Genomic DNA, 11,733 nt, shown 5'->3' with positions numbered 1-11,733 from the left:
TGTCTCAGAAATATGTTAAATAGTTAACAGAAATACAGTAGAATATTACTGGTATCGAGAGGTTCAGGTGAGGTGCCGTAATGGTTACGTAATTCAAGTACCATTACAACATGCGACCACAGTGCCGACTTGCCGCCACAGTAGACTGTTGAGAGTATGCACAGCACCCGCAACAGAAGGGCGTTGATGTTCGAAAATGGGACGTACCGTTGCCACAGTATCGTTAATCCCGGTTCCAGTGAGAGTATCGTTTTTACTTATTATTCAATCAACCACTGGAGTGATTAAAAAGTTTGGTGGGTTGCATTTGTATTAGCGAGCCCTTCCCAATTGGTTCATACCTTGATTGCAAACACTTTTAAGAGTCAAGTCACTGAGTCATGCAGTGTCACTGTTCACCATCACCACCACCACCACCACCACACACCACCACTACTACTACTATTAATCGATTGCGTAAACATAGTCGTTCAGTAGGATTTTGTAGCAGTTCCCCACATTAAGATTCCTTGTTAGGGGCATTTTTGAGATGACGATTCTGTTGGACAATTAAAGTTCAACATAGAGTCTTAAGGAATCTGTGACAGTCTTGAAAATTCCATCATTCCGGTACGGCTTCACATACACACACCGAGGGGCTTTGCAAAATGAGAACACCACCTAAGGAACAAAACTTTGCCTTCTCCTTACAGGCAAGTAACGAGGCTTGTAGTGGGAACACACATTCTTCCATATCTGAATAGCGTAATGACGTTATTTACTTCCATGAATTTAGAAATTGACAAATAACTACCTATGACATTTCACAAAATGTTCAAAATGTTCTGCTAAGGTCATCGGTTTCTAGACTTACACACTACTTAAACTAACTTATTCTAAGAACAACACACACACCCATGCACGAGGGAGGACTCGAACCTACGGCGGGAGGGGCCGCGCAGTCCGTGACATGGTGCCTCTAACCGCGCGGCCATTCCGCGCAGCAAAAACTTTCACAACTTTTGAAATTAAAGAAGCACAAAGAAATATGGTGCAGGTATTGAAGACGTGATGCTATAGAGCAGACTCGGAAAGAGGCGGCGCCACTCACGTGGGCAGGAGCCGCAGGTTGGGGTGCTGCAGCAGGCTCTGCGGCCAGACGGGACCCTCTGGTTGCGGATGCGGCTCTGCAAAGAGTAGCGAATGAAAAGGCAAATTTAATAATAAACATCTTACAGTGAACTGTCTTATTATAGCATTATTGTAAAAATTCTCTGCACAGAATTTGTCATGGACGCTTTTAACGTCTTCCCGTGCATTGAGCATATCTCACTGATTTTCTTGAGATGCGGATTCAGCTTTTCCAGGTGGAACAGGAGACAACACGAATTCAATACAATGATGTACCCACGAGCAAGGTTCTAAACGTCTCTGCAAATCTACAGTGTTTGTCAAAATGAATGATCTGAGCTTGGATGGTAATAATTACGAACCATAGGACCTGTTGGAAATGAAATGTGTGTTGTTTGAATGGGTGTGACCTAGAGTTTCAGAAAATCGCCGTTAGATGTCAGTCAATTAGATGGCGCACTCTCAACTGTATTTTACAGTTTGCATAGAGTGAGTCAGTGCTCTCGGTCCGGCGTGCTTTTCGTCAGCGTTTTGGCTTGGATCGCCTGCACCGAAAAACATTCGTCGTTGGCATTGCCAGTTTGGAGAGACAGGATGTTTGTGCAAAGGTAAGAGGCCCGATCGACTTCGCACTTACAATGACATGGTGGAAAGCATTCGGCAAACGTTTGAGCGGAATCCGCGGAAGTATGCCCGCCGCCTAAGCACAGAACTGGCATTTCCTCACACGACTCTCTGCTGAGTGTTAAGGCGTCGTTTGGTCTGTCAACCATACAGACTACAGTTGGTGCAGTCTATTCGGGTTGGTGGTAAAAGGAAACGGGTTGACTTCGGCAATGCTCTGCTACAGGACATGGAAGACGACACGTGTTTCCTATGGTTAATTTTCAGAAAAAAATGGTTCAATTGGCTCTAAGCACTATGGGATTTAACATCTGAGGTCATCAGTCCCCTAGAACTTAGAACTACTTAAACCTAACTAACCTAAGGACATCACACACATCCATGCCCGAGGCAGGATTCGAACCTGCGGCCGTAGCGGTCGCGCGATTCCAGACTGTAGCGCCTTGAACCGCTCGGCCAACCCGGCCGGCTAATTTTCAGAGATGAAGCAACATTTCAAGTTAGCGGTTAAGTAAGCAGACATAACGAGGGTATATGGGGGCTACAGAACTCTCATAACACTATTGAGCACCAAAGAAACACACCTAAAGTGAACGTTTTAGTGCCATTTGTAGTGAAAAGGTGTGTGGTCCTTTTTTCGGGAATGAGCTATTTTGAAATGCTGCTGAACGAGCTTATTCCACGGTTTCAGGAGGACTCCGATGACTTAATTTTCAGACGAGATGCAGTTCCGCCATACTGGCATAAAAACGCACATCAGTTTCTCAAATACACTCTGCGTCAACGCTGGGTATGGTACACGGGACCCGAGACACGCTCTGCATTCTTGGCCGCCAAGATCGCCAGGTGTGACTCCATGCGAGTTTTCCTTGTGTGTATACAAGAAGGAAAGGTTGTTCATCTCCCCTCTAGGTCGTGACCCAGAAAAAGTGAAGGACAGAATAAGAGCTACGTAAGGTCTGTAAAAGCAAATATATTGTGTACAGTTTATGACCTGTTTAGCTATCGTCTAGATGTCATTCATGCTGCTGCTGGTGGACACACAGAGCATTTGTAAAAGTACGTCTAAAACGTTAAGATTTTATGAGTACTTTGCAATTCATCCCATGTTTGTAGTATGTTTTATCTATAAATATGGAGTTTTCAAATCAGGTAATTCTTTTTGAAACACCCAGTATATAAAAACACTGCACGCAAAGTATCAAAATTAACAACAAAAAATGTTAATCTACACCTACGTTAGGTAATATTTTTGTATGGTGAATTAGAAAATAGATTTATTTAAAATTAACTTTCCCAATGACATGTACGATATTTCTTAACTGATCCTTAGAAGAATAATCAATATGCATAGTGTATGGAGCCCAGGACTAATGTCAATATAGTCATATACCACTCCCAGTATATGGAATGTGCCTGAGTTTAAAATCTATTAACTTGCTTAGGAATCAGAATTTAAGCGGCGCTAACTTTACTAGTAATCTGGTGATGGTACGAATAAACTGCGACGAAAGTAATGTGACTTTTATAATACTCTACATGAATTCGCAACTGCGTATGAGGGCAACCATCAGCTGTAGAATGAAAATTTGTGCCGGATTGAGACTCGAATCCGCATTTCCCACTTATCGCTTGCGGTCGCCTTACCATTTGGCTACGTGTGCACGACTCACGACCAGACTTCCATACGTCGTCAACCATGCGTCCGTGGCCTGTACTCGTGCATCCCGTACAGGTCAGACGCTGCGCTTGAAAGTCATTTGCCCGGTGTTGGCACATGAAAACTCAGTGAATAATAAAACGTTGTCTAAAACTCACTTTTGGTGAGTTCTCTTCCTATTACACCACTGAATATCGTATCCAAATATACATTTACTGATACATTGAAAAACCAATTTACACAAATCACCAACTGTGGCTTAATGAAGACAGCAGTTCGGTCTTACCTGTAGTTTCATTTTATACAATGACTGATTCTTAAACCAGGTGTGACTCTTTTACTAATTATTTACAAAACAGTATGGAGGAATAATCCAAGCTTGAACATTTTACGAAGAGGAAACGTAGGTACATCATCACGCTCAACAGTCCAAATAAAACTTAAAACAGACGAAGGTCGCTGAGAGAACTCCGATCAAGACGATTTTCTTCTGAATTTTGGAACTGTAATAATGGCTATGTACGTTTCCGTAAACACGTGTGTAAGTTTTTGACTAGAAATTTGGTGGAGTATGGTTCAATCTTTAGTGAGTCCTACGGCTGTATCTACCACTTATCGCATCTTTAATTTCTCACAGTGATTCACTGTGATTGATATGTTAGCGCTTCTACAATAAATAAATTTCATACAATTGAGAAACAACGTTGAGAAATAATTTACTCATTAGCCCTTGGTTTCTTCTGTTGTGCTGTGAAAATGTTTGGTGTGTTGATAAATTTCAGCTTCTTCGTATAGAATATTTGTATTTTTCCAGCAATGACACAGATGGACGCCGAAATTCGTTGTCTACGGTTGTAACATGATTTGTTCTCACACTACGCCAATATCGATTTCATCAATGTCGAGGAGAGGTCAGTGGTAGAATTCATTCGTACTGTTTATTGTTTACTTGTACGTTTTCTAGAATGGGATACTAAGTGTTGCCATTTGAGCACTCCTGTTTCGCATCCTTTGTTAACTTGTTTACTTGGCACTAATTGTCATCGCTCTTTACACTCTTGCAGTGCCTGTCTGTGTCCTGTGTATGTCACGGTCTGTTACTGTCATTGCTACGGGAGCACACAATCAACAGGTAACTAATACACAGAGACTCTACATTGCCCATTCACACTAATGTGACCATCGGTCAGAAACCAGACTAACATCTCTTGCAGCGCGGACTGCTTGCGAGACGTGCAGGAAGATAGATAGCGAATGAGGTTCTGGAAGGCACTGAGTGGATGCCATGCCAAATCCAATCCCGTGGCCAGACGCACTTTGTTTCTCGGCTGAGGATCCATGGCGCGAACAGCCCGATCGAAGTGGTCCGACAGATCCTCGATTGGGTCTAACTCCGGGGCATTTGGTGACCAGGGAAGTACTGTAAACTCATCCTGGTGGTCTTTGAACCACGCACGTACACTGCCAGCTGTGTAACACGTTGCATTGTTGTTGTTGTTTAGGGGGAGAGACCAAACAGCGAGGTCATCGGTCTCATCGGATTAGGGAAGGAAGTCGGCCGTGCTCTTTCAAATGAACCATCCCGCATTTGCCTGGAGCGATTTAGGGTAATCACGGAAAACCTAAATCAGGTTGGCCGGACGCGGGATTGAACCGTCGTCCTCCCGAATGCGAGTCCAGTGTGCTAACCACTACGCCACCTCGCTCGGTAACAGGTTGCATTGTTCTGCTGGTAGATGCCAGCGTGATGACCAGAAACTAATTGCATGTAAGGGTTGAACTGATCCACAACGATACGTGCATACTTATGTTGAACCTTTGTCCTTTCCACAATGAAGATATTTCCTAGAAATAGCGAGAAACCTGAACGCTCCTACCTCCAGCCTGGATCCTTGCGACGATTGTTTGAGTGGCCGCGCGGTTCTAGGCGCTGCAGTCTGGAACCGCGAGACCGCTAAGGTCGCAGGTTCGAATCCTGCCTCGGGCATAGATGTGTGTGATGTCCTTAGGTCAGTTAGGTTTTTCTAAGTTCTAGGGGAGTAATGACCTCAGAAGTTGAGTCCCATAGTGCTCAGAACCATTTGAACCATTTGATTTTTGAGGTTGTTTGCTTTCAGACGTTTCACGTCGTCAACGGCCATCTGTCCGATGGAGGAGAAAACGTGATCCACCCGAAAATACCATCTGTCGCCACTCAGTGGACATCTAGTTGCGGTCATCGCCGATGAACAGCATTCAGCACAGGTACATGAAACAGGCGACTGCTGTGGAGGCCCATATGCAGCGACTTTCTTTGAGGAGACACTGCTGGTAGTCAGTTGGTGTGTCTGGGTGGTAGTTGCTCAATAGTTGAACTTGTATTCGCCCGTCCACATCCCCGCAGCCGTTGTTCACCCCTGTCATCTATACCCCGTGCTACACCTCAGAGTTGCCTCGGCGCCGGTTTTGGGTAGCGTCATTTTGCCATGCACGGTATACTGTAACTACAGCGGCCAGCAAACTGTTTACAAACTTACCCGTTTCGGAAATGTTTCCACCTTTGGCACGAAATCCAAAGTTAATGTCCGCAGCTCGTGGTCGCGCGGTAGCGTTCTCGCTTCCCACGCCCGGGTTCCCGGGTTCGATTCCCAGCGGAGTCAGGGATTTTCTCTGCCTCGTGATGACTGGGTGTTGTGTGATGTCCTTAGGTTAGTTAGGTTTAAGTAGTTCTAAGTTCTAGGGGACTGATGACCATAGATGTTAAGTCCCATATTGCTCAGAGCCAAAGTTAATGCGCTTTTAAACGTCAGATGAACTGCTGCGTTTCCGCATTGTGAAAACGACGCCACAGGTTTCCGAATCTCCGACACGCTTTATATTCCTTCTACTGCTAACACTACACCCTGCCGTCTGTAAGTGGTTAGTTCATGCTGACGTCGAACATATGCGGTGGTCACGCTAATGTGACTGGACCGTGTACCTGTTCGCCTTGTTAGGGTGGGGGGAGGGGCGGGGGCGGGAAGAGAGAGAACGAGGGAGCGAGAGAGAGGAGAGATACGTCTAGCTCTCCAGTACAACAAGGCGGCCGGTGTGGACGAGCGGTTCTAGGCTCTTCAGTCCGGAACCGCGCTGCTGCTAAGTTCGCAGGCTCGAATCCTGCCTGGGGCATGGATGTATGTGATGTCCTTAGGTTCGTTAGCTTTAAGTAGTTCTAAGTCTAGGGGACTGATGACCTCAGATGTTAAGTCTCATAGTGCTCAGAGCGATTTGAACCATCCAGTACAACAATTTCAATAATTCTCTCTTGTACATTGTGAGTGTATGAGAAAGATCGACTCTTGTGCTCCTTCGAAAGAACTAATGTGGCTTTTCGGCGCAGGTCAACAGAGTTGAACAAAGAACTTAAAATGTTACTTACAAAAACAACAATCATGGAAGCTCTGAGTTTTCATACCAATACTTCACAAAATATTGCCATATTGTCAACACATTTAGCAAAATGTGAGGACACATACATGTTGGATACAAGCTGTTAGCGGATGTAAATAGCGAAATAGCGTAGTATCACGCTGCTTATTTTTCATTACAAAAAGACTTCCAGTCTATGACCCACACTCTGTATGAGCGTGAAATTAGAACAGCAGAACTATTTTCTCAGCAAACAATCTCTGGTATCTCCAACAGTTTAAGCATCCCTATGCATAAATGGATTTTTCTGATAAATGTAAATGTCGTGTGACTAGGGCCTCCCGTCGGGTAGACCGTTCGCCGGGTGCAAGTCTTTCGATTTGACGCCATTTCGGTGACTTGCGCGTCGATGAGGTTGAAATGATGATGATTAGGACAACACAGCACCCAGTCCCTGAGCGGACAAAATCTCCGACCCAGCCGGGAATCGAACCCGGGCCCATAGGATTGACATTCTGTCGCGCTGACCACTCAGCTACCCGTGGCGGACGATTTTTCTGATGATAGGATGGTTTCGTATCAGAAAACGTAGAATTAACTGTGAATGTTATTGGCTATTTATGTAACTTAGGTAGCTCAAGGTAACACTGAAGTACCAAGATAAAGATATTTAAGCTGCCATTAAAACTAATTTCTAAAAGATAAATACAGCAGAAGATACGTAAAGCAAGAGTAGTCTGTCACTGAAAGCACAACACTGTGCAGTGCATCTCCTACTTCAAAGAGTACTAGAGTCTGAGGATGATAGTAGAAGTGGTGGGGGTGATTTCTTGGTTAAGTTTGGAAGCCCCTATGGACATACGAAGTGCTAATGTCTCACTAAATGCTTTCTAATATTTTAATATAAAAATATGTCATACAAGGCACGTAACACATTGACGAATTGATAAAATGGCGAACATCATGTTATTCCAGTGAACGAGGGTAAAAAATTCGTGTAGTCCTATTAAAAAGTCCTGAGCGGCGGGATGTAAGCTTTGGGACTTGTGCGGAGTGGGATGCGTGGGGTTTTTTGAATGTCACCTTTCTGTGTTTTTCTTGATAACTGGAAGGCAGCGCATTCCAGTGAAAATGTTTCACAGAAAAAAAAAAAAAGGTTCAAATGGTTCTGAGCACTATGGGACTTAACATCTGAGGTCATCAGTCCCCTAGAGCTTAGAACTACTTAAACCTAACTAACCTAAGGACATCACACACATCCATGCCCGAGGCAGGATTCGAACTGCCACCGTAGCGGTCGCGCGGTTCCAGACTGTAGCGCCTAGAACCGCTCGGCCACTCCGGCCGGCAGGACTGTAACTCTAGACCATTGTTTTTCGCGGGAATGTGCTCCAGCAACTGAGCCAGCCGCGCACGACCCAGGAGCCGTCCTCATAGTCTACACTTACACCAGCATTTCATCTCCTATTTTCCAAACTTCTCAGAAGTTCTCTTGCATAATTTTCGGAACACTTCCCACGCACATCTTCCGTAGAGCCCCCTCCTCACTGTTACACCCGCAGAACACAATTTATCCGTTAACAAGGTTCTAGTGTACTTACAGTTGATACACACATTTAATATGTTATTAACCCACTTGATTTAACAATAAACATCAATTTCATACGATTAAAATACTGTTTCCATTTGTTCAACAAAAACGTAACAGGTGACCTTTAAACATCTCCTCCTACTTCCCCCCCCCCCCCCCCCGTCCTAGTTGTCCTGCCCCAAAATCCATCGCTCACACCCCACTGGCAGGATTTTTAGTATATGGTTCATGCTATGTTCTTCGACTACTGTACAAAAATTTGCAATTACATGCTGATTGCACTCTTTTACTATTTGTTAACTGGGCTATTACACTACTGGAAATTGAAATAAGAACACCGTGAATTCATTGTCCCAGGAAGGGGAAACTTTATTGACACATTCCTGGGGTCAGATACATCACATGATCACACTGACAGAACCACAGGCACATAGACACAGGCAACAGAGCATGCACAATGTCGGCACTAGTACAGTGCATATCCACCTTTCGCAGCAATGCAGGCTGCTATTCTCCCATGGAGACGATCGTAGAGATGCTGGATGTAGTCCTGTGGAACGGCTTGCCATGCCATTTCCACCTGGCGCCTCAGTTGGACCAGCGTTCGTGCTGGACGTGCAGACCGCGTGAGACGACGCTTCATCCAGTCCCAAACATGCTCAATGGGGGACAGATCCGGAGATCTTGCTGGCCAGGATAGTTGACTTACACCTTCTAGAACACGTTGGGTGGCACGGGATACATGCGGACGTGCATTGTCCTGTTGGAACAGCAAGTTCCCTTGCCGGTCTAGGAATGGTAGAACGATGGGTTCGATGACGGTTTGGATGTACCGTGCACTATTCAGTGTCCCCTCGACGATCACCAGTGGTGTACGGCCAGTGTAGGAGATCGCTCCCCACACCATGATGCCGGGTGTTGGCCCTGTGTGCCTCGGTCGTATGCAGTCCTGATTGTGGCGCTCACCTGCACGGCACCAAACACGCATACGACCATCATTGGCACCAAGGCAGAAGCGACTCTCATCGCTGAAGACGACACGTCTCCATTCGTCCCTCCATTCACGCCGGTCGCGACACCACTGGAGGCGGGCTGCACGATGTTGGGGCGTGAGCGGAAGACGGCCTAACGGTGTGCGGGACCGTAGCCCAGCTTCATGGAGACGGTTGCGAATGGTCCTCGCCGATAGCCCAGGACCAACAGTGTCCCTAATTTGCTGGGAAGTGGCGGTGCGGTCCCATACGGCACTGCGTAGGATCCTACGGTCTTGGCGTGCATCCGTGCGTCGCTGCGGTCCGGTCCCAGGTCGACGGGCACGTGCACCTTCCGCCGACCACTGGCGACAACATCGATGTACTGTGGAGACCTCACGCCCCACGTGTTGAGCAATTCGGCGGTACGTCCACCCGGCCTCCCGCATGCCCACTATACGCCCTCGCTCAAAGTCCGTCAACTGCACATACGGTTCACGTGCACGCTGTCGCGGCATGCTACCAGTGTTAAAGACTGCGATGGAGCTCCGTATGCCACGGCAAACTGGCTGACACTGACGGCGGCGGTGCACAAATGCTGCGCAGCTAGCGCCATTCGACGGCCAACACCGCGGTTCCTGGTGTGTCCGCTGTGCCGTGCGTGTGATCATTGCTTGTACAGCCCTCTCGCAGTGTCCGGAGCAAGTATGGTGGGTCTGACACACCGGTGTCAATGTGTTCTTTTTTCCATTTCCAGGAGCGTATTTTGTGAGGTGAACTAGGCGACAATTTTTTGTGCATGTACACATCGTGCCAAAAAATTGTTTTATTTTTCCGTCATCAGTCTTCTGACTGCTTTGACGCGGCCCGCCACGAGTTCCTCCCTACATCCTCAGTTAAATTATTTGCTAGATATATTCAAACCTCTGTCTACCTGTGCAGTTTTTATCCCCTGCAGTTACGTCTAGTACCATGGACGTTATTCCCTTACGCCTTAACACATGTCCTATCATCCTATCCCTACTTCTTGTCAGTGTTTTCCATACATTCCTTTCCTCGCCGATTCTGCGGAGAATCTCCTCACTCCTTATCTTGTCATTCCATCTAATTTTCAACATTCTTCTATGGCGCCACATATCAAGTGCCTCGCTTCTCTTCTGTTCCGTTTTTCCGACAGTCCATGTTTCACTACTGCAAAATAGTGTGCTCCAAACGTACATTCTCAGAAATTTCGTCTTCACATTAAGGCCTATGTTTGATACTAGTACACCTCTCTTGTCCAGGAGTGTTCTATTTGCATGTGCTAGCCTGCTTCCGAGCGTCATGTTTTATTCTGCTGTCTAGAATTTCTTAATTTCGCCCACTTCGTATTTCCAAATTCTGATGTTAAGTTTCTCGCTGTTCCCATTTCTGCTTCTTCTCATTACCTTTGTCTTTTTGCGGTTTACTCTGAGTCCATACCCCGTATTCATTATATTGTTCATTCCATACAACTAAATACACCGAGGATACAAGTTTCATATGAGAACTGTATTTTTGTTATCCTTTCATCTTGAATTTCAATCCCACTCTTGAACGTTTCTTTTATTTCCGTTGTTACTTCTTCGATTCAATCCGAGCACTTCGTTCTCGGTCTTCCAGTCTTATTGTTCCGTCTTGGTCCTTGTACACATTGTATATTAACCGTTTTCCCCTGCACTTTGATCCTTTATTTCTCTCAATTTCGAACATCTTGTACTATTTTACATTGTCAACCGCTTTTTCCCGACCGACAACTTCTATGAACATGTCCTGATTTTTCTTAGGCCTTGCTTCCATTATCAACCGTATTGTCAAAACTGCATCTCTTGTGCCTTTACCTTTCCTGAAGTCAAACTCATCGTCATCTAACCATTTCCCAATTTTCTTTTCTATTCTTCTGTATATTGTTCTTGACAACGATTTAGTTGCATAAGCTGTTACGCTGACTGTATGATAATTCTCGACTTGTCGCCTCTTGCTCTCTTCAGAATTGTGCAGGTGATGTTCCTCTGAAAGACTGATGGTATGTCGCCAGTCTCACAGTCTCATTCATTCTACACGCCATCGTGAATAATCCTTTTGTTGCTATATCCCCAGTGATGTTAGAAACACCGATGGATCGGTATTCATCCTTCTAGCCTTATTAGATCTTAAATCTTACAGGGCTCTTTTAAATTATGCTTCTAATACTGGATCCCATACCTCTTCCCTGTTGACTTCTGTTTCTTCTTTTATCATGCCATCAGACAAGTCATCGCCCTTATAAATGCCTTCACTGTATTCCTTCCAACTATCTGCTGTCACGTCTACATTTAATAGTGGAATTCCCATTGAACTTTTGATGTTACTGCCCTCGAATTTAATTTCAA

The 11,733-nt window shown here is 45.4% G+C and overlaps 1 protein-coding gene across 1 annotated transcript in view; it reads right to left on the bottom strand.

Moving 5' to 3' along the window:
- Positions 1-11,733, bottom strand: part of LOC126262997 (CLIP domain-containing serine protease HP8-like) — a 74,643-nt gene that overhangs the window by 51,490 nt on the left and 11,420 nt on the right. Inside the window, exon 2 of the mRNA XM_049959958.1 lies at positions 1,091-1,166. Within this exon, the coding sequence (XP_049815915.1) occupies positions 1,091-1,166 (76 nt within the window). The remainder of the gene's footprint in view (positions 1-1,090; positions 1,167-11,733) is intronic.

Source organism: Schistocerca nitens, chromosome 1 (assembly GCF_023898315.1).
Source record: "Schistocerca nitens isolate TAMUIC-IGC-003100 chromosome 1, iqSchNite1.1, whole genome shotgun sequence".
NCBI lineage: Eukaryota > Metazoa > Arthropoda > Insecta > Orthoptera > Acrididae > Schistocerca > Schistocerca nitens.
Note: the sequence above shows the minus strand (reverse complement) of the source record. Positions and strands in the feature narration are given on the sequence as shown.